The sequence below is a fragment of the Macaca thibetana genome, chromosome 6 (genome assembly GCF_024542745.1).
Source record: "Macaca thibetana thibetana isolate TM-01 chromosome 6, ASM2454274v1, whole genome shotgun sequence".
Taxonomy (NCBI): domain Eukaryota; kingdom Metazoa; phylum Chordata; class Mammalia; order Primates; family Cercopithecidae; genus Macaca; species Macaca thibetana.
In genome coordinates this window covers 9,503,914-9,527,737 of record NC_065583.1, presented here as the reverse complement: position 1 = coordinate 9,527,737, position 23,824 = coordinate 9,503,914, and the positions used below count along the sequence as shown (strand labels likewise).

Here is a 23,824-nt window from a genome sequence, read left to right as displayed (position 1 = left end):
TAAAAGAAGTTTGGAGAGTAATAATTTCCAACATACAAGATTTAACATAAAAAAGCAAACACTTGGCTGGGCACTGTGGCTCACATGGTCAGGAGTTCGAGACCAGCCTGACTAACATGGTGAAACCCTGTCTCTACTAAAAATACAAACATTAGCCGGTTGCAGTGGTGTGCTCCTGTAATCCCAGCTACTCAGGAGGCTGAGGGAGGAGAATCGCTTGAACCTGGGAGGCAGAGGTTGCAGCGAGCTGAGATCACGCCACTGCACTCCAGCCTGGGCAATGGAGTCAAAAAAAAAAAAAAGCAAACACTCAGCAGTGTTTACTACTGCTAACCTTGTCTAAGCACTTTACATATATTAACATTTAATCCTCACAAAAGCACTATAAGCTAAGTCTATTCTACCCATTTTACAGATGGAAAAATTGAAGTAGAATCAAGTAACTTGTGTCCAGGGTCACAGAACTAGTAAGTAGCCAAGTGTATAATGTATAAGAGGTACAAGGATTGGTTCTCAGATTAGTTAATGAGAGGGAGAAAATGTACTTAGAACAAAAGGCAGAGGACAAATGCAAGGGATTAAAAAGTCAAGAAATGAATCACAAGGAGCAAGAAACCAACAGTGCCCAGTGGAGCCCAACAACGTATTTGCTAATGATGCCTACGACAGCTAAAAGAAAATGGAAGATGAGCCCAAGTTGGTCCAGAGGAAATGGTGGTGACTGAGAGAAGTTTCAGTGGTATGAGGCTGTCTCATCTACAGTATTTGAGAGGAGCGTGTGAAAAAAATGAGGCAGCAGAAGACAGACAGTGACATGGTTTGGCTGTTCCACCCAAATCTCATCTTGAATTGTAACCCCCATAAACCCCACGTGCTTAGGGAGAGGCCTGGTGGGAGGTGACGATCATGGGGGCGGCTTCCCCCAAGCTGTTCTCATAATAATGAGTTCTCACGAGATCTGATGTTTTTCATTTCTTTTTTTTTTTTTTTTTTTGAGACAGAATCTCACGCTGTGGCCCAGGCTGGAGTGAGGGGGCGCAATCTAGGCTCACTGAAACCTCTGCCTCCCAGGTTCAAGCAATTCTCATGCCTCAGCCTCAGCCTCCTGAGATTACAGGCGTGCACCACCATACCTGGCTAATTTTTGTATTTTTAGTAGAGAGAGGATTTCACCATGTTGGCCAGGCTAGTCTCAAACTCCTGACTTCAAGTGATCTGCCTTGTCTCTGTCTCTCAAAGGGCTGGGATTACAGATGTGAGCCACTGTGCCGGGCCAAGATCTGATGGTTTTATAAGGGACTCTTCCCCCTTTGCTCCTCACTCTTCTCTCTCCTGCTGCCATGTGAAGGCCCTGCTTCCTCTTTGCCTTCCATCGTGATTGTAAGTTTCCTAAGGCCTCCCCAGCCCTGTGGAACTGTGAGTCAATTAAACCTCTTTTCTCTGTGAATTGCCTAGTCTCCGGAAGTTCTTTAAAGCACTGTGAAAATGAACTAATACAGAGAGGTTTGCTTAAAGAAACCCAGTATATTTAAACACAAAAGGGAAGGAACACTCTAAAAGTTGACAACATAGGGATTTTTCTATTTTTCCAAAATCGCTTTTAGCTACATTTACACAATATTTTACAAAAGGTTTTAATTACCACCCACTGGCCACCAAGGGTGCAGTTCATTTAGCAATCACTAGTTTTAACAAAGTTCTAATTAGGATTGCTCAGATTGCTCACCTAACATCCTCTGTGGAAGGACAGGTTTTTTTGTTTGTTTTTTGTTTTCTTCTCACAAACCTATTGTAGGCTTCATGTCCTAGCAGAGACAGATGGCCACTAGGCTAAATAAGTGCCAGGGCATCATTTCCCCAGGCCAGGAAGCCCTGAAAGCTCCCCATGGTAGGAAGAAAGCTGCCAAGTCTCCACCTTCTGTTCTGATTTCATACATAATTTTCTTCTATTTGTCTTTTATCTAGATGATTGGCTCAGATGTTTCTATTTTCCTTGGTCAACTGTTTTCTTCCACGATTATTTTAAATTATGCCTCAAAATATTCCACTAGAAAATTAGAAAGATAAAACTAAATTAGATGACAAATAATACCTTTACTAAATGTCATTAGGTCTAATGCTTTATACTCTTTTTCAAGCAATCTTTCAGGTTAGAAAGATGTATTTTTCAGCATTTAAAGGCCTGTTTATCCCTCTGTGCTCTCACTCCCTTAAGACTGTAGCTCAGTGTGAAAAGTTTTTACCACGTGAGACTTGCATCACTACATGAACAGGTTTGTAAAAGTTAAAAATCAATGTTGGCAAGGGTGCGGAAATGTTTGTTATCTTGATTGTGGGGAGTTTTACAAGTATATACATGTCAAAGCTGATAAGATTGTCCACTTTAAACATGCTGTTTAGTGTACTTCAATATACCTTGATAAAGTTAACAAATTTAATATTTAGATCACATTGGCAATCTGGTATAGAAAACCATCCTCTCAAAATGAAAGAAGGGGGCAATGTTCTAGAACACCAAGGTTTTTGTAGCACTATGGGTCTCTTCCAAAGCCTGTAGGAATAAATGTCTTTGCTCCTGACTTCTCTTTTCTGACTCAGAAGGCTTATTATTTATTTATTTATTTATTTGAGATGGAATCTTGCTCTGTCGCCCATGCTGGAGGACAGTGGCATGATCTCGTCTCACTGCAACCTCTGCCTCCTGGGCTTAAGCAATTCTCCTGCCTTAGCCTCCCCAAGTAGCTGGGACCCCAGGCACGTGCCACCAACCCTGGCTAATTTTTGTATTATAAACTCTTCTACTTCTTAGCAACCATGCCCTGCTATGGCAAAGGAAAGCCTTAACATTTGAGTTGGAAATTGCTTTAGAAAGAATGAGAACACTTAAATGATAGAATGAATGTAAAGGAATGAAAACAGTGGGGTTCAGGCAGTGCACTCAAGCCTGATAGAGGGACATAAGATTCCAAGAGAAGCACTGAGATGTGACAGGAGCAATGGCTTTGGAGTCAGTCATACAATTTGAATTTAGACCCTGATTTTGGACATGGTGGGTCTATTTCCTCAAGAATTATAGTACCTCCCTGATGAGGTTGTTGTAAAGATTAAATAACATGCACGTGAAAAATTGCCTAGTACATATAACAAATCCATAGAAAACACACAATAATGTTGGCTCTCTTCTCACAAGTTTTAAATCTCAGAATCAGACTTACAGGGGAACACTCACCAACAGCAATGTCACAAAGGATCCAGGTTTCATAAAATTTGAGTCTATGGCTTCATGTTTCACGGTGATTTCCACAAACCTGAATCACGCTAATGTCCAAAGGGCCATCAAAATTATCCTCCACCCAGATATTAGGTGCAGTTTTTCAGGATTGTAGGGATGCTAACAAATTACAGGCTCTCTCATGCAAACACTTTGCTAGGAATTACATATATCAAGTTTATATTTGGCAATCAGGCTTTAGAAGCAGGAGGTCTAGCTATCTCAAACTACCAAATCAGCCATCAAGACTGTGGCATTCAGAAAACTAAGTCCATCATCTCTTAGTTGAACATAAGTGAACATAAGTGAAAAGTGGCTTAACCTGTATACGTATTGTTGATGTCATATGACAGTCAAATCATGATTAAGAGCTTGTGTAACACTTCGCCACAGTTTTAAGGGGGACACTGATCTTTAATTTTCAGTGCTCCAAAAGGGGCAATGGAGCAGACTAGAAGCACCTGAACACAGTGTTCTTGTAAAGCTGATCTGGCTTTACAGAAGTAGAAGTCAGTATAACATACTCCCTGGGACCATGTTAGAAATAGAAACCCTGTGTTCCTCTACCTCCACTACCCAGAATGGCATACAAAGGAGGTCTTTTTCATTTCTAAACCCTACAATAGTCCAGCAAAAATTCCATCTCCTGTATATCTTCATGCCTTCATTCCTAAGCTTTATGTTTATGAATTATCAATTAATTTTGTTAAATGACAAATTCCTTTTTTTTTTTTTAGTAGAGATGGGGTTTTACCCTATTAGCCAGGATGGTCTCCATCTCCTGACCTCGTGATCTGCCTGCCTCAGCCTCCCAAAGTGCTGGGATTATAGGCATGAGCGACTGTGCCTGGCCAAATGAAAAATTATTTTTTTTTGAGACAGTCTGGCTCTTGTTGCCCAGGTTGGAGAGCAATGGCACGCTCTTGAGAACCTCTGCCTCCCGGGTTCAAGCAATTCTCCTGCCTCAGCCTCCTGAGTAGCTGGGATTACAAGCATCCGCCACCACATCCAGCTAATTTTTGTATTTTTAGTAGAGACAGGGTTTCACCACGTTGGCCAGGCTGGTCTCGAACTCCTGACCCCATGATCCACCCACCTCGACCTCCCAAAGTGTTGGAATTACAGGCATGAGCCACCGCGCCAGGCCTGAAAAATTATTATATGAACCTTTAAAGTCCACACCAAAATTCATGGCCTGCTTCTTAATGGGCATCTGAAACACCTAAGGAAAATAGAAACAAGACTTACACACATGGATTTCCTGTTTATGTCTTAAGAGAATCTGCTTTTTTCCTTTTAATATTAACAGTTTACCATTTTAAAGTATTCTACATAGTGTGCAAGGGAACTAAAACATTAGACATAGACCAAATACTGAAGATTACTTGTGCAATCACTTTACAGAACAGGGAGATGAAATGACTTGTCCGGGGCATTGAATTGCGTTAGTTACTGTTAGATCCAAAACTTGAGTTCAAATGCCAATTTCATGACTTATACTTTGGAAGAATGATGCAACCTCTCTGTGCTTCAGTTTTCTGATCTGTGCAAAATGGGGATTGTTGTAGGTGATTATTACAGGCATAAGAATTAAATGTTAATTCAAAACATGAGGCTGGGCACAGTGGCTCATGCTTGTAATCCCAGCACTTGGGGAGGCCAAGTCGGGTGGATCACTTGAGGTCTGGAGATTGAGATCATCCTGGCCAACATGGTGAAACCCGGTCTCAACTAAAAATACAAAAATCAGATGGGCGTGCTGGTGCACACCTGTAATCTCAGCTACTCGGGAGGCTGAAGCATGAGAATTGCTTGAACCCAGGAGGCAGAGGTTGCAGTGAGCTAAGATCGCCTCACTGCACTCCCGCGTGGGTGACAGAGCCAGACTCCATCTCCAAAAAAAGAAAAATAAAATAAATAAATGAATACATACATACATACAACATGAGTTTCGAGTATTTTATTACTGATTCTCAGTCCAGTGTTCTTTTCATACGTTGGTTCCTTACACATAACATGCTCTTTATACTATTTGTAAGTGCCTTTGTTGTTTAAAAAATTAAATTTTATTATACATAACGCACATTTAATATATTTTGAGATAAAGAAGAAAACATTCTGGGGAACTCCTTTCCCACCCATGTAACAAACTCTGTGAAAAGAGAAATAAAAAAAGTTAAGTCTTCTAAGAATTAAGTTTTTCTACCTCCCATACCCCTTAAGGGTTAAGGACAAAAGAAAACAGGTCCTCAAAAGCTGAACTGAAGAACTGGCGACATTTAGCTATAAGAAGTATGAATAAAATCGGGGTTAAATTTCTGTTTCCCAGTAGAAAAGCATGTTTGAGTAATAGGGAGCAGCTAGCTACTCCATCTATTCAAGGAGGGTAAGAGGACAGCTTTTACATTTGAATCGCTGGGATATGGAAAACATGTTAGAAAAAAATACTCTAAGAATTATGAGATAATTGTAGATGCTAAACAAATCAACAACTACCTTTCTAGAAAACCAGGAGGTAGAGGAAGGGAGTAGGCAATTCCTAAAATCTTTTTAAATCTTCTATATCATAATTACAAAAAGCATTAAGTGTTTATCTTTACTAGATACAGTTTCTGAATAAGCTTTCACTGAAAAATTACTGAATAGTATACTATTCACTACACAGCAAATGTGTGAGAAGTGTAAACACTACTTGTTTTTTCTTACCCTGTTTATGCTAATTTGGCAAATCACTAACCTATAACCTGGTTTCACTGGTAAACTACTATATTAAGAATGTTTTTAGGATTTCTAGGTAATGGCAAAATAGCAGTCAATGAGAAAAAGGAAATAAGCTCTTTAAGAAATGTAAGACAAGGAGTAACAACATGCTGTGCAAATCATGAACAATAAAGCTCATATAGGACAGGAAAACTGTGAAAGGGGTACCAGGTATCAAAATCACATGGGGAGCTTTTTCCACAATATATGTTCATACCATTCTCAATATGAGTCAATTTCCAGAATGAAAATATACCGTATGTGTAAATATAACATTAACAGGTAGTTATGACAAGTTCCCTCTTACTCTCCCCATTGCCACTTGAGAATAAACTGAAGACTTATTGTTATTAACAGAGGAAGATAATTAAAAAGTGTAATGTTATTTTGTTCTCCAGCCTGGGTGACAAAAGTGAAACTCCGTCTCAAAAAACAGATAATTTAGAAAATGATCAAAATCTATAAATTCAGAATTTTGGTGCAGGGAACTGGGAATTTACGTGTTAATTTCAGAGTTCAAGAAATAAGATCATCAGCACTACTATTTATTAAGTGCTTTTTGGATTCCCAGCACTCTGATCAGCAACTTACATGTATTACTACTACATTTAATCAACATAACCATCCCAAGAGGTAGACAGTTCTTATCCATATTTTACAGATGAGAGAATTGAAGCTTACAGAAGATGTGATTTGCTCGAAGTCACACAGTTGCAAGTAATACAGTAGGGACAGAAGTAAGACGAGATCTGATATCAAAACCTGAACTAAGTAATAGTCAAGTCTATGCAATAACTTAAACTTAAAATACAAAGTGCTTTGGGTAGCACAATGCAATGTGCCCAAAGTAAAATTTCTTTTTTTTTTTTTTTTTGAGACAGAGTCTTGCTCTGTTGCCCAGGCTGGGGTGCAGTGGCCGGATCTCAGCTCACTGCAAGCTCCGCCTCCCGGGTTTAGACCATTCTCCTGCCTCAGCCTCCTGAGTAGCTGGGACTACAGGCGCCCACCACCTCGCCCGGCTAGTTTTTTGTATTTTTTTTTTTTTTAGTAGAGACGGGGTTTCACCGTGTTAGCCAGGATGGTCTCGATCTCCTGACCTCGTGATCCGCCCGTCTCGGCCTCCCAAAGTGCTGGGATTACAGGCTTGAGCCACCGCGCCCGGCCCAAAGTAAAATTTCTATTTTTTTCTTTTTTTTTGAGACAGAGTCTCGCTCTGTCGCCCAGGCTGGAGGGCAGTAACGTGATCTTGGCTCACTGTAAGCTCTGCCTCCTAGGTTCATGCCACTCTCCTGCCTCAGCCTCCCGAGTAGCTGGGACTATAGGCGCCCGCCACAACACCTGGCTAATTTTTTGTATTTTTAGTAGAGACGGGGTTTCACCGTGTTAGCCAGGATGGTCTCGATCTCCTGACCTCATGATCTGCCCGCCTCGGCACCCCAAAGTGCTGGGATTACAGGCGTGAGCCACCGCGCCTGGCCCAAAGTAAAATTTCAAACATGTAATTACACAAAAAAGATGGAAAGAATTTCAGCAATACCACTAAGCCAGTCTAGGTAAAAGCATGGAATAGCCTAGTCATAAACTGACGGTGAGCTAGAGTGTATGACAAAACAAAATTATAAGGTCCAAGAAATATTGACAAGATTCAGATATGAACAAAAGAATTCAATCAAGGGTACCAATGACAATATTAATACCCAGAAAGTTATCACAGAGTTCTGAAAGAGAAAAACTCAGACATTGGCTTGATTATTCCACACTTAAGCAGAAAATATTCCTTAAACACAGAAGGGGAATAGAGGGGCATCTAATAATTCTCGAATTTCTGAGAGTAATTCTCCCTGATCTGTTGGTAGGTAGGGCTGCCGGGAACATTTTCTTGGCAGTTTACATAGATAAGCAGAAATGAGGGACTTCGGTCTTCCGTGATCTGAGCCCACATCCGATAGGACATGCATAAGCCCCGGCCTTATGTGCAACAGAGTTATTTTGCCTCCATGAACTTTTAAACGAGGGTACAATATACAGAATGCAACCAGGTATTCCAGCAGGTAATTATAAGTATAAAATAAGAAATTAAAAGTTCCAACGTTCTGGATCTCACGCAATCACACATACATGACTCTTCTTCCACCCACGTGTAGGTCTATACAACATATATTCTCCTCAAAAAATAGAAGATATAGACATCGAAAAGAGAAGGATGATAAAACTATTTGTAAAGGAAGACCCCTTCCCTTTATATTATATAAAGGTAGTAGATGAAGACGATAATTACAAAACTGAAAAAGGTAAATGGACTAAGATGATGCCCACCACCTCCCAACTCACAATCACATAAAGGTAAAGAATTTAGAGACTACCCATGAAAACTGGGACTAAAGAGTCATACTGAGGCCAGGTGCAGTGGTTCACGCCTGTAATCCCAGCACTTTGGGAGGCCGAGGCAGGCAGATAGCTTGAGGCCAGGAGTTCGAGACCAGCTTGGCCAACATGGTGAAACCCCGTCTCTACCAAAAAAAATACAAAAATTAGCTGGGCATGATGGCGAATGCCTGTAATTCCAGCTACTTGGGAGGCTGAGGCGTGAGAATTGCTTGAACCTGGGAGGTGGAGGTTATAGTGAGCCAAGACCACGCCACTGCACTCCAGCCTGGGCAACAGAGTAAGACTCTGTCTCAAAAAAATAAAATAAGTTCCAAACAAACAAACAAACAAAAAGGACTCACGGTCATAAAAAAAGTCACACTGAAAATGGCATTCTATCATAAATTCTCCAAATGTAGGAGGGATCACTTTTACACATGTATAGAAAAAGTGATCCGTGGGTGCTCAATAACATTAGTACCACAAGACTATGCTAATAAACTTTCATAATAAAGAACAGGCAGCCATAAAAAAAGGAATGTTTCTTGGAATCACAATTAATCAGAAAATTAATTTGGAATTAATTTTGGTGATTTGGAATCTGGCAAGGATATAGTAAGTTAAGTATCTTTTGGCCAGGCACAGCAGCTTATGCTTATAACCTCAGCACTTTGGAAGGCCAAGGGAAGAGGACTGCTTGAATCCAGGAGTTCGAGACCATCCTGGGCAACACAATGAGACCATGCCTTTCCAAAAAACAAAACAAAACAAAACAAAACACAAAAAGCAAAACGTAGCCAGGCATGGTGATGCACGCCTGCAGTCCCAGGTACTTAGGAGGCTGAGGTGGGAGGATCTCTTGAGCCTGGGAGGTCGAGGCTGCAATGAGCCATGATCATGCCAGTGCACTCCAGCCTGGATGACAGAGTGAGACCTGTCTCTTAAAAAAAGGGACTTTGGGCCGGGCGCGGTGGCTCAAGCCTGTAATCCCAGCACTTTGGGAGGCCGAGACGGGCGGATCACGAGGTCAGGAGATCGAGACCATCCTGGCTAACACGGTGAAACCCCGTCTCTACTAAAAATACAAAAAACTAGCCGGGCGAGGTGGTGGGCGCCTGTAGTCCCAGCTACTTGGGAGGCTGAGGCAGGAGAATGGCATAAACCTGGGAGACGGAGCTTGCAGTGAGCTGAGATTGGGCCACTATACTCCAGCCTGGGTGACAGAGCAAGACTCCGTCTCAAAAAAAAAAAAGGGACTTTGGGGCCGAGCGCGGTGGCTCACGCCTGTAATCCCAGCACTTTGGGATGCCGAGGCAGGTGGATCACAAGGTCAGGAGATCGAGACCATCCTGGCTAACATGGAGAAACCCCGTCTCTTCTAAAAATACAAAAATTAGCCAGGCATGGTGGGGAAGCTGAGGCATGAGAATCACTTGAACCTGGGAGGCGGAAGCTGCAGTGAGCTGAGTGCACCACTGCACTCCAGCCTGCTGGGCGACAGAGCAAGACTCTTGTCTTGAGAGAGAGAGAGAAAGAACAGAATAAAATAAAATAAAAATCTGTCATTTGACACAGAGTGAAAGGACATAAAGCAGGTGGTTAAACAATGAAAGTCGGCCGGGCGCGGTGGCTCAAGCCTGTAATCCCAGCACTTTGGGAGGCCGAGACGGGCGGATCACAAGGTCAGGAGATCGAGACCATCCTGGCTAACACGGTGAAACCCCGTCTCTACTAAAAATACAAAAAACTAGCCGGGCGAGGCGGCGGGCGCCTGTAGTCCCAGCTACTCGGGAGGCTGAGGCAGGAGAATGGCGTAAACCCGGGAGGCGGAGCTTGCAGTGAGCTGAGATCCGGCCACTGCACTCCAGCCTGGGCGACAGAGCGAGACTCCGTCTCAAAAAAAAAAAAAAAAAAAAACAATGAAAGTCATTGTTCCTCTAAGAATATAGATAAAGGGAAATACTGGGGATTAAAACAATGAAAGTATCATAATGAATAGAAATCAATGCAAGGTGGTTATTACATAGATCTGAAAAGACAACCTTGAAAATATTAACTTGAAAAACTAAAGATAATACTGAGAATATTAATACAGAAATAAAAAAATGTAAATACAAAATTAACACCTAAATCTCAATGTAGCATGAAAAATTTTCATATGTTTCTCATCAAGGAGAACAAACAAGAGTATGTACAAGGCACCAGCATATGCACATCCCTGGAAACACTCAAAGCTTATGGTTATCCTTAAAAGAGTCACATTCCTACACCAAAGAGAGAAGTTCCGAATAATGCTCAGGGCTACAATCATGGAAAATTGTCCTTAAAAACATGTGGGACTCACTTCTAAGTTTGGGTTTGCTTATTACGCCAAAAATAGGCTTGACAAGGAAGGATAATGACTAAAAGGAGCAACCTCTGAGTCTCTACAGCTCACAAAATCTAAACTGAGACTCTATCTCTAGCGCTGCTAGGAGGAAACCAGTGAAGTGGAAGCTCCAATAGATTGGCAGGGGGATGAGGCTGGTGAGGTGGGGGTGGGAGGGTGGAGAGAAGAGGTCTTCCTCGAGAACTAGGTTACACGGAAACTTTTTAGATGATCAAGAGTTCTTTTCTGAAATTAAGACATATTAAAAAAACATATATATATATATAAACACACAAAGTAAAACCTGTCTCCACCTGAAAGATGTACAAGAAAAAAAGAGGAATGCTATTCCTTGCTACATTAAAAAAAAAGAATAATTCATAGCAAAGGAAAAAAAACTCTCCCATTTGGTTTCTTGCTATCAGAAACAAAGCTGATTATGTTCCTTCTGTCCTTGAGGAACACCAAACCTACCATGTGGTAATGTTATGTTTGCACCATCAATGATTGCTTGTGCGAGTTCATGATCATTGCTCTCAAAAGCATGTGCAGCAGCCTTCAAGGCATCCCATATCTCTTTCCGGCCTTCAAAAGCTGGTGCGGTATCCCAAAATTCATCCCTCTTGCTGCGTAGTTGTCCATCTGTCATAGGGTAATCACTTTTCCATTTTGGTTTCTCTTTTTTCAAAGGCTGGTTACGACCTAGAGCAACTGAGAAGAAAAATAAAAGACTGAGATCAAAACCAAATTTTATAAAATATGTATCAAAAGTTATCTGGTCATTCCTCTTTTGGATTATTTCATCAAAATTGCAGCCAAAAATTTGCCTGCTAATTTGTGCATTCTGAAATTCCTCTAACACATTTTGGAACTACAAAAGTGAATAGAGACATTGGATTGCTCTATGCAAAACAAATTGGTAGCTCTTTTCCACTCAGTACACCCTCTCCACAGGATCACTAAAAGAATTACAGGCTGAGTGCAGTAGATCACACCTGTAATCCCAGCACTTTGGGATGCTGAGGTGGAAGGATTGCTCGAATCCAGCAGTTCGAGACTAGCCTGGGCAACATGGTGAGACCCCATCTCTACAAAATACACAAAAATTAGTCTGGCATGTTGGCATATGCCTGTGGTCCCAGCTACTTGGGAGGCTGAGGTGGGGGGATAACGTGAGCCTGGGAGGTTGTGTTTGCAGTGAGCCATGATCACACCACTGCATTTCAGCCTGGGCGAGAGTGAGACCTCATCTCCAATAAAACAAAACAAAACAAAAAACCACCAGAGAATTATAGTTGTAACGAATGTACCACTCTGGTGGAGGATGTTGATAATCAGGGAAAGGAGGCTATGTATGTGTAGGCACTGGGGGTACATGGGAAATCTTTGTGCCTTCCTCTTAATTCTGTTATGAATCTAAAACTGCTCTAAAAATTTTTTTTTAAATACAATGAAAGTTTTGTTTTGTTCATTTTAAAAGAACTGCCTAGAAGATAAGCGTTTCATCAGACTGTAAGAGCAGGATATGAGACACCATAAAAGAGACACCATAAAAGAGAGGCAAGATACACTGGGGAAGCCAAACGACAATAGTAGCTTGGACACATGAAACCAGGAAGTAGGAACTGAGAAAATCCAAAGAAGCAAAAGACTGCTTTTCAGTTTCCAGAGAAAGAAGAGCCAAACCACCAGAATCATGAACAAACTGATTAGAGGAATGCTTCCTCTAGCATTCTACTCTCTGGACTTTAGTCAAGGAACTGTAAGTACCTTTCTCTGGAACTCAAACAGGAACTAATTTACAAAGGGTAGAATCAGTACTTTAGTTTTTTTGAGGAACTGGGAATAAAAGAGATAATCTTTGATGCTAGGCCAAGGGATTAGGTCCGAACCACAAGGAGCAGAAGAACTACAATACCGTACCATAGTTTCAACCCAAGAGAAGAAGAAAACAGAGGGCAAGTGGCAGCATCTCCCCTTAGAGAATGTTACGTAGTAGTAGCGCTGAAACAAGTCTGACGCAGCATCCTTGCACCCAGACACCTATCTGGTGTATTATCTGTGATCTATTTCCATGGGTCATACTGACCTACAGAGCCATTCTTATTTATGGCTCTGTAAAATTATACAGTGCCATTGATAGGAAATAGTTTGATAGATGGGATAGAATATAAAAAGAAAATTGAAGCTGGATGAAAAGATAAGAGTGTTGGAAAAGAGTGGGTGGGAAATAAATGACAGAGCGGGTGGGAAGGAGAGAGGGTGTGTGTCAAAATTCAATGTTCTATATTTAATTGCAGAAAGAATACCAATTTTAAAGAAATTACTCTCAAACTGGTTCTAAAGCATCCATGAAATTGACTACTCCCTCATTGGCCCAGGGCCAGATGAAATTTGGGCTACGCAAAACAGAAAATAAAATGACTCCAGACCCTGGGCTATCTCTACTCTCCAGGCTATACTCTCAGATGATAAGATCAATAAAGACTGCCATGTCAGGTCTCCTCTGTCCTCTCCCCTCAGGGTGGCACACCAAAGGACTAGCTGTTTTCCACTTAAAACACTCAGCATTAACGCAAATACTTTTTGCCCTCTAACTTGTCCTAGTGAAATGCGAAACAGGTGAGTTCTGCAAAGGTGAGGAAGCAGAACAGGAAACCCATCCATTTAGTAGCAGAGCTGCAAACAGAATCCAAGTCTCTTTATTTAATCAACAAATACGTACTGAGTGTCTACTGGGAGTAACACTACAGATGCGCCTATTTAATTCAAATGTGAGAAACACAGTCTACACTAATGATTTTTCCCTACCTCTTCCAAATAATACAGATAATGCAGCTAGAGCATAGTTCTCTAGAAGATGTTCAGAATCTGGTCTGATAACAACCCACTGATTGCACCAACACGATGGAATCCAAGGTAGACTTTATTTTCTGCTACATTATCATTTAGATGAGTTAGAGACAGTTTACGGACAACACTCAGCTTACTGACCAGGAAGTGGAAGATGGCACAGTTAAGTAGGTAGACTCAGTAAGATATTTATCTGAATAAAGTTTTTGTCTTCCTGAGTATTTCTACAGAATTATCTGGCCTAATATGCATTAAATGCACGAGACATAACTCAGTATAATCTTTCCTGTCACTCTGAGAGAATTACAGAGCACGGACAAAAAACAACAAAACCTCTACAGAAGAATCTCAGGACCTAAAACTAAAGTAAATGAAAGGAAGAGGCCTTTGAAAAGAGGAAGCCAACAGAAAAACAATCATAAGGGTTCAAAGTACCTTGGAAAAATTGTAAAACACCTTCCTTACAAATGTGAGGTAGGTTCATTTCACCTCTCTCCATTTGTACTAAGCATAGAAGAACAAAGTCCCACAAAAAGAATAGATGATGCATTTATGTTGCTTAAGGAAAATCATTCCAAATGCATTATCTTTAATTTTAAAATTTTATTTATTTGAGACAGAGTCTTGCTCTGTCACCCAGGCTGGAATGCACTGGTACAACCCGACTTACTGCAACCTCCGCCTCCTGGGTTCAAGTGATTCTCCTGCCTCAGCCTCCCGAGTAGCTGGGACTACAGACCTATGCCACCATGCCCAGCTAATTTTTGTATTTTTAGTAGAGACGGGGTTTCACCATATTGGCCAGGATGATTTCAATCTCTCGACTTCATGATCTGCCCACCTCAGCCTCCCAAAGTGCTGGAATTACAGGCATGAGCCACCACGACAGGCCCCAAATGCATTTTCAAATCTACATGCTGTCAAAAGTTTCATAGTAATCATCCTGCAAAAGACAAAATAAATGTTTATGACATGAAAGATTACTTTTGTTTGCCTATTTCTGCCTGTATAATAAACATAAGTAATACAGAATATCTATCTATAGACTATCCACTATTAAAATGATTAAATCTTTGTAACATAATTAGTCAAACCACAGAGCAGTGCAGAATTTTCACTACAAAATCTGAGGTTTCAAGCTTCATGTTAAACTAAATGATTAACCCTTGTTAAATAAGTAACTGGGAAAAAACTTAGCATTTGGCAAAAGCATTTGAACTATCCTCTTGTGAAAACATGAAAATATTAGAGTTGTTAAGAGGACTTAAGTTCATATTCATAAACCACTCATAAAAACTGCAAATAAATGTTTGCTAAATAAGTAAAAATGAACTTGGCGGTACTGTATGAAATAACATCTGTAAGTCCTTTGGCAAAAATATACAGGCTTTCTTTTCAGAATTTCCAAATCCCTTCCTTAAATGTTAAATAAATGTCCTATGATTGACATGCACTTCCTTGTGCCTTATCAGAGTACACTTTATAGGCATTTGTTCACCAAATCTTATCCTCTGAGTTCAGGTGGTGCCACAAACCTGTATTTCTGAAAATGCAGTACTTGGACATAGATTATCAGCCTGGCAGCTAAGTACCTCATATTTGTACCAAGCCAACATTTTTGTAAGATGTGGAATATATATATACTCAACTGGATTTCATTTTATGCTCTGAAACTTTCCGTTTTATCTGCTTCACACATCTTCTGACTGCTGATACCAAAAAAGAGATGCTTGGTATCATTCATAGCATATAGGACTAGGTACCATGCTCTAACAGTGAAGAATTTAAAGACAGGAAACATCTTTTATTCCCCAAATTTCTGCTTCTCTATCCTTAAATTGCAGGTAACCACCCATCTTTAGTTCTCTATGAATTAACATGTGAGAAATAAAAAATCAATAAAGCAATCTAATGTTAAACTACACAATCTATATTAGAAAATATCCTTTCCCCTTTCAATCCACATTTACCACTTCTTTCAAAACGTGTCCAAAAGTCATCTTTTTCTCAGAAGCCTCTTAATCATATTCACCCACTCTTTATCTTTCCTTGTAATCTTTAAACATTTCTTCCCACTCTGTAACAAATACATAGATCTAACACACAGAAAACCCAAGTAAGGCTTGTTTCTCAGATCTAAATAACACATAATTTTAAATATTTTTACTACATAATTTAAAGCATTCTACCAAAAACTCATTTTAACATTGGTAAAAAAACAATCAATTTTGAAGTTAAGTATGATTATAATTGTTTTCCTATTTTGGGTTCCTCTTTGAAAAACCTTGATTTAATGATGGAACTCTTCAAATGAAGAAAGAAGAGGCTATAATGCATGGATAAGGTAAAAATATCAAGATGACTCAAGCAACAGCTTTTAACAGGTTGAAAACTGGAAGCATCAGTTTCCATAAGACAATAGCATGAGGGAAGAAATGGAATATTAGAACTCTTCCGTAATAGACGGTGCTAAACTAAAAGGACACTTGCAAATATTTTCACGTAAATTTAGAATGCACTATATATATACATATATACATACATGCATAATACATATATTCCCTTTATCTAAAGCAACTAACTGCCAAAATAAAAATAGGGATATGGGAATTAAAATGCCAACATCAATATGATATCCAAATCTTCTCTACTGTTTGAGAATTAAAGGGAGAAGAGACCTTAGATTGTACAATCCAACCTTACTGACAGATAGGAAACTAAGATGCAACAAGGATGGCTTAAAATAATGAGCCCGTACTAGAACGCACATGCCCAAATTCAAAGTCCAGATCTCACTGGGCGCGGTGGCTCACATCCCAGCACTTTGTGGGGCTGAGGCAGGAGGATCACTTGAAGCCAGGAGTTCGAGACCAGCCTGGCTAACACGGTGAAATCCCCCCGCCTTTTTTTTTTTTTTTGAGATGGAGTTTCACTCTTGTCGCTGGAGTGCAACAGCATGATCTCGGTTCACTGCAACCTCTGCCTCCCAGGTTCATGTGATTCTCCTGCCTCAGCCTCCCAAGTAGCTGGGATTACAGGCACCTGCCACCACGCCTGGCTGATTTTCATATTTTTAGTAGAGACAAGGTTTCACCATGTTGGTCAGGCTGGTCTCGAACTCCTGACCTCAGGTGATCCACCAGCCTTGGCCTCCCAAAGTGCTGGGATTACAGGTATGAGCCACTGTGCCCGGCCTGGTGAAACCCCATTTCTACCAAAAATACAAAAATTAGCCGGGCGTGTGGTAGGCACCTTGAATCCCAGCTACTCGGCAGGCTGAGGCAAGAGAATCACTTGAATCTGGGAGGCAGAGGTTGCAGTGAGCTGAGATCACACCATTGTACTCCAGCCTTGGCGACAAGAGCAAGACTCCGTCTCAAAACAAAACAAAACACAGTAACAACGAAGTCCAGATCTCTCTTTCCATTACAGCACTCCATGTCTTACTGGGCTGCTTGTTTTTACACAGCAAACCAAGAACAAAGATTCACTCTAAATAAAGCATATGCTGAATTGTTTTTCTACAGAAATGATCCATCCATGGGCTTCACTATGGCCAACGGAATGGTTATCACCGGACAAAGGTACTTAGCATCTATAACAAATTAGAGACTAAGGATCACATGTAGGAATATCTGCCTAGACACGTTAGATACACCATCTTCAGTGCTATAATTGTATTAAAAATGAAATAAAAATGAACTTCTGCCATGCTTATATCCTAAAGCTTACCAATTGAAGCATAATAATTTTAAAGGCATTTATATAATTTCAATGTTTTTGAGGTAGCTTTATTGGGGGGAAAAAAAATCAACATAACTTCATAATGACTTCCTGGCCCTGATCCTCAAGAGTGTAAGTCCCCTTACCAATGATCTGAGCATACAAACAGGCAACATTTTGTAAAGCCTACTGCAACATTGTATGTTCTGAGACTTTCCCCCCCAACTTTTTTTTTTTAACTATAGTTCTCAGATTTTACAAGACTTTTTTTTTTTCTTTTTTCTTTTTTTTGAGACAGAGTCTTGCTCTGTCCCCTAGGCTGGAGTGCAGTGGCGCTATCTCAGCTCACTGCAAGCTCCGCCTCCCAGGTTCACGACATTCTCCTGCTTCAGCCTCCCGAGTAGCTGGGACTACAGGCGCCCGCCACCTCACATGGCTAGTTTTTTGTATTTTTTAGTAGAGACGGGGTTTCACGGTGTTAGCCAGGATGGTCTCGATCTCCTGACCTCGTGATCCGCCCATCTCGGCCTCCCAAAGTGCTGGGATTACAGGCGTGAGCCACCGCACCAGGCCAAGACTTTTCTTAATGGGTGAGTCTTACTAAAAGTATTATGAAAGCATACAATTAAGTCTTCCCCACCCCACAAAACAACTTTATTGAGAAAGATAGTATATAAAATTGGGACTAAGAATATGGTCGCCTAGGCAGTTGGGTGTGGTAGCTCACGCTTGTAATCCCAGCACTTTAGAAGGCCAAGGTAGGCAGATCACTGGAGACAAGGAGTTCAAGATCAGCCTGGGGAGCATACTGAGACCCTCGCTCTATCATAAATATATATATATATTTATATATTTAGATTTATATGTATAAATCTATATATCTATAAATATATGTAACTATATAAAAATCTAAATCTTATTTAGATTTATATATATATAAAAGAAAATGATCACCTAACATGAGACCACTGCAACTTTTAAGTAGTATATAAACTCTAAGATGGTTTACTCTACTGGTTGGGGGCAATGGCTTTATCATAAGTTACATTTTTTTTTGGATTGTAGAGAACTTTTTTTTCTTTCAATTCAAGAGAAAGAAGGAACACACATAAATCAAGGATGTTGGCTGGGCACGGTGGCTCACACCTGTAATCTCAGCACTTTGGGAGGCCGACGTGGGTGGATCACCTGAGGTCAGGAGTTCGAGACAAGCCTGGCCAACATGGCAAAACCCTGTCTCTACTAAAAATACAAAATTAGCCAGGCGTGGTGGTGCGCGTCTGTAATCCCAGCTACTCAGGAGGCTGAGGCAGGAGAATCGCTTGAACCCCAGAGGTGGAGGTTGCAGTGAGCTGAGATCACGCCATTGCACTCCAGCTTGGGTGACAAGAACGAAATTCTGCTCAAAAAAAAAAAAAAAAAAAAAAAAAAAAAAAAAAAAAAAGCCCACTATCTCCACTTTTAACACTATTTGGAAACAGTGTTAGATGCAAAATGAGACAGAATAAAACAACTAGAAGTTTAAGGACCAGAAATAAATAAAACTAGTTCTAGTTGCAGATAATATATTAGTTGCAGATAACACATCACATCTGCAATTAGATATAATTAGATTATATATATAATTGCAGATGGTATAATATAGTTTGATATCTGGTAGGGCCAGGTATTATAAAACCTCTATAATTGAAAGTGTAAGGCTTTTCTGACACTTGTTCTCACTATGATAAAATAAAGAAGTCTTTTTGAAAAGAAGTATAAGGCTGGCTGGGTGTGCTGGCTCATACCTCTAATCCCAGCATTTTGGGAGGCCAAGATGCAAAGATCACCTGAGCCCAGGAGTTTGAAACCAGCCAACCTGGCCACCATGGCAAAACCTCGTCTCTACAAAAAATACAAAAATTAGCCAGGTGTAGTTGTGTATACCTGTAGTCCCAGCTACCTGGAGACTGAGGTAGGAGGATCACTTGAGCCTGGGAGGTCAAGGCTGCAGTGAGCTGTGATAGTGCTACTGCACTTTAGCCTGGGCAACAGAGGAAGACCCTCATGAATGGCTTGGTGCCCTTCCCATGAGATCTGGTTGTTTAAAAGAATACAGCACTTCCTCCCCTTTTTTTCTCTTGCTATGTGATACAATGGTTCCCCCTTTGCCTTCCGCCATGATTGTAAGCTCCCTGAGGCCCTCAACAGGAACAGAGGCCAGTGCCATGCTTCCTGTACAGCCTGTAGAACCATGAGCCAAGTAAAACTCTTTTCTTTATAAACTACCCAGTCTCAGGTATTCCTTTATGGCAAGGCAAACAGTCAGATTAATACACTATAATATTGTTGTCATACCTAAGAAAAATTAAAAAAAAATTATATCATCTATCACAAAGTCTTATTTAGATTTATCCACTGTCCCAAAATGGTTTTCACACCAAGTTCCAATCAAGGCTTATGTGTCGTCATTTGATGTAGGCCAGTGTTTCTCAGCTGGGGATGGTTTTGCCCTCCAGGGGATATGTGTGAAGACATTTTAACTTGTTCCTTTACCCTTTGTATTAATCTACAAATAGAAAGTTAGGTTTAGAAGCTTTATTAGAGTCAAGTAAAACATTTTGAGTAAGAATTCCTCAAATATGTCTCATACTCTTTATGTTGCCACACATGAGAAGGCGAAGTTTGGCTACTTGGTTAAGGCAACTGAATGTCAAGCCTATGGTATAATTTGTCCTTGGCAATTACCAGTACATGGGGTGATCTCTGACATCTTGAATATTCTGTTACCCATGATGCTTTAGTGTATCTACTGATGATCCTTACCTGAAACAGCTATAGGGTTGTAAAAGGGTGATTCTTCTAAGTAGTTTATATAATTGAAGTTCCACAACACGGCTACAGACTGCATGTGTGTCCTCACAAAACTTGTGTGGTAAAGATCTAATACCCAATGTGATAGTATTTGGAGGTGGGGCACTGAATGGGACTAGTGACCTTTTAAGACTAGAGAGGAGACATGGTTTTATCTTGCCACATGAGGACACAGTAAGAAGATAATTGTATGTAAACCAGGAAGATGGAGGCCCCCACCAGATACCAAATCAGCTGGCACCTTGACTCAAACTTTCCAGCCTCCAGAATTGTTAGAAACAATTTTTTAATTTTTATTTATTTATTTATTTGAGAGGGAGTTTTGCTCTTGTCGCCAAGGCTGGAGTATAATGGTGTGATCTCAGCTCACTGCAACCTCTGCCTCCAGCGTTCAAGTGATTCTCCTGCCTCAGCCTCCTGAGTAGCTGGGATTACAGACGCCCACCAACATGCCTGGCTAATTTTCGTATTTTTAGTAGAGACAGGGTTTCACCATGTTGGCCAGGCTGGTCTGGAACTCCAGACCTCAGGTGATCCACCCACCTTGGCCTCCCAAAGAATTTGCATTGTTTAAGCCACCCAGATAATGGAATTCTGTTAGGCAGCCTAAGCTAAAGCAGATATTGGTACCAATAAGTAGGGTGCTGATGTAACAAATACCTAAAAATGTGGAAGTGTCTGCTTAACGGATGGAGTCTGGAAGAGTTTTAAGGTACAGGTTAGAAAAAGCCAGTAACACCATAAAGGGACTTCTTAAAGGCAATTCTGGTGAGGGCGCTGAGGGAAAGCATAAGAGCTGGAGAGAAAGCCTCAATCTTCTTAGAGAATATATGCATAATCATGTGTGTATTCCCTATGAAGAATACACAAACAGAATACTGATAAAAATATGAATGGTAAAGGCCATTCTGATGAGGTCTCAGATGGAAATAAGGAACATGTTATTGGAAATTGGAGGAAAGGTCATCTTTGTTATAAAGTGGCAAAGAACTTGGCTGAACAATTCAGCCAAGTTGTTCATGTTTGTGTCTTTCAATTGTTCATGGCTTAGTGTTTTGTGGAGGGTAAAACAAAACTATTCAGCTGAGTTCATTTCTATGCCAAGTGTTGAAGGAGCAGCTTGGCTCCTCCTGATTGCATATAGTAAAACGCAATAAGAAATAAAGGCAGAAATGTTAAGGAAAAAGGAACCAGAACATAGATTTGGGAAATTCTCAGCCTGTCCATATTATAAAAAAAAAAAAAAGAAAGAAAGAAAAGAGAAAGCATTTGGAAGAGTACACCTAGGGTGTGGCAGACCAACCGTTTGATAAGGTGATTAGTGTGGGTGTGAATCATGGATTTAATGAGCCACCCCAGACGGAACACTGGGAATGTGACGTGGAGCGGATGCAGATGGGTCAAAAAGAAGACAGGTTGACAAACTTCTCTTTTTATAGGATAGGACCACAGAGTTATACAGCTGAAAATGTGCACTATTTTTCAAAACATGGGAAAAATGACTCTGAAGGCAAATCAGAGATCAACAGTGCTGTCTCCTTGGTTTCAAAAAGGGAGACCATCATCTTGGGTTTCAGCATGAAGGAAACATTCATCTAGTTGCAACGTTCTACTTAGGCCCATGCCTAATCTTCCTACATATTCTTGGGCTCCTTGAACATGCAGTCAGACTTCAACGACTGAATGGATATATGGAAAAAATATCCTCATCTATGGGGTAGTGCTTATTTGGAACAAAAACCTGTTAAGTCAGCAACAGTTACTTTAAAAGAATGCTAAATTTTATTTGATAAATCAATTTATAGCAAGACTGTTTCCCCTTTCCTCCCCCCCCCCCTTTTTTTTTGAGACAGAGTTTCACTCTTGTTGCCCAGGCTGGAGTGCAGTGGCGTAATCTCTTGTAATCTCGTCTCACTGCAACCTTTGCCTCCCAGGTTCAAGCAATTCTCCTGCCTCAGCCTCTTGAGCAGCTGGGATTACAGGCATGCGCCACCACACCCAGCTAATTTTTTGTATTTTTAGTAGAGACGGGGTTTCTGCATGTTGGTCAGGCTGGTCTTGAACTCCCAACCTCAGGTGATCTGCCCACCTTAGCCTCCCAAAGTACAGGGATTACAGGTGTGAGCCACCGTGCCTGGCCCCTCCCAGTTTTTGGTGTTAAAATGTCCTGGACACTTGGTGCAGGTCAAGATGTTATAAGCCCACTAGAGCCTATCTCCCTCACTGATTAAGCCCAAAAACTTGGGAAGTGAGGGAAGAAAATATTTTTTTTTGTTGTTTGTTTTTTGTTTTTTTTGAGACAAAGTCTTGCTCCATTGCCCCAGGATGGAGTGTAATGGCGCAATCTTGGCTCACTGCAACCTCCACCTCCCAGGTTCAAACAATTCTCCTGCCTCAGCCTCCCAAGTAGCTGGGATTACAGGCACCTGCCACCACGCCCGGCTAATTTTTGTATTTTTAGTAGAGATGGGGTTTCACCATGTTGGCCAGGCTGGTCTACGAACTCCTGACCTCCTGATCCGCCTGCCTTGGCCTCCCAAAGTGCTGGGATTACAGGCATGAGCCACCAGGCCCAGCCTGTTTTGTAGTCTTTTAAAAGTTCCTAGCAATACTGGTGGTAGGGTGGACACATAAAACTCAATAAGAAAATCTATTCTAGACAAACCAAGAGAAAGGGTACTGTGGAATATGAGGGAAGAATGTTTTTCTCCCTTTGCATTTTACCACTTTATTACTGACACTTTACCCCAAAGGCAGTTCCGGTTACATGGAACTAACTGGCAGTGCTGGCAGTAACAACTCTTGAGAGAAGCTTGTCTTTCTAGCCATAAGGCAGATAAAAGATCTCCTTGGTAATGGAGATCATGGGGGAAATTGCAGAGCAGACAGCTAAAGAAGAGAATACCCTAAAATTCTGTGTTTGAACTGACCCAAGTTCCACGTTCACCTCTAACCTGTGCATGCATGCAACAGTACCAAAACAATACAGCCATGGCTCTCTGAGAAATAAATTCTGTTTGGGAGGCCAAGATGGGCGGACTGCTTGAGCTCAGGAGTTCGAGACCAGCCTGGGCAACATGGTGAAACCTCGTCTCTACTAAAAATACAAAAATTAGCTGGGCGTGGTGGCGCATGCCTGTAATCCCAGCTACTTGGGTAGCTGAGGCAGGAGAATCGTTTGAACCCTGGAGGCGGAGGCTGCAGTGAGCAGAGATCACACCACTGCACTCTAGCCTGGGTGACACAGTAAGACACTGACTCAAAAAAAAAAAAAAAAAAGAAAAAGAAAAAGAAATGAATCTGATATAAACCACCACTCTAGCCCCACAGTAACCTAAATGGTGCATGTGCTGTGCACAAAGCAAAGTCTTTGAAAAGTGAACTGACATCAGAACCACTAGCAACAAAAGCAGGGGTAGAACATGCCGGCTGAACCTAGCAGGGCTGATTGCCTGCTAAAACAAAACAAAATCAAAGTTCTCCAGATTTTTATAAGGAAACAGATTCTCACATAATATTCAAAATGTCCAGGATGTAATCCAAAATTACTCAACACACAAAGAGCCAGAAATATGTGACCAATTTTCAAAGGAAAAGACAATCAGCAAATGGAAAATCTGAGATGATCC

General features: G+C 40.9%; 1 protein-coding gene across 1 annotated transcript in view; it reads right to left on the bottom strand.

The window, feature by feature from the left end:
• The window catches only part of UBTD2 (ubiquitin domain containing 2), a 73,607-nt gene that overhangs the window by 14,288 nt on the left and 35,495 nt on the right, over positions 1-23,824 (bottom strand). The window contains exon 2 of the mRNA XM_050793280.1: positions 11,241-11,477. Coding sequence (XP_050649237.1) covers positions 11,241-11,477 — 237 coding nt within the window. The remainder of the gene's footprint in view (positions 1-11,240; positions 11,478-23,824) is intronic.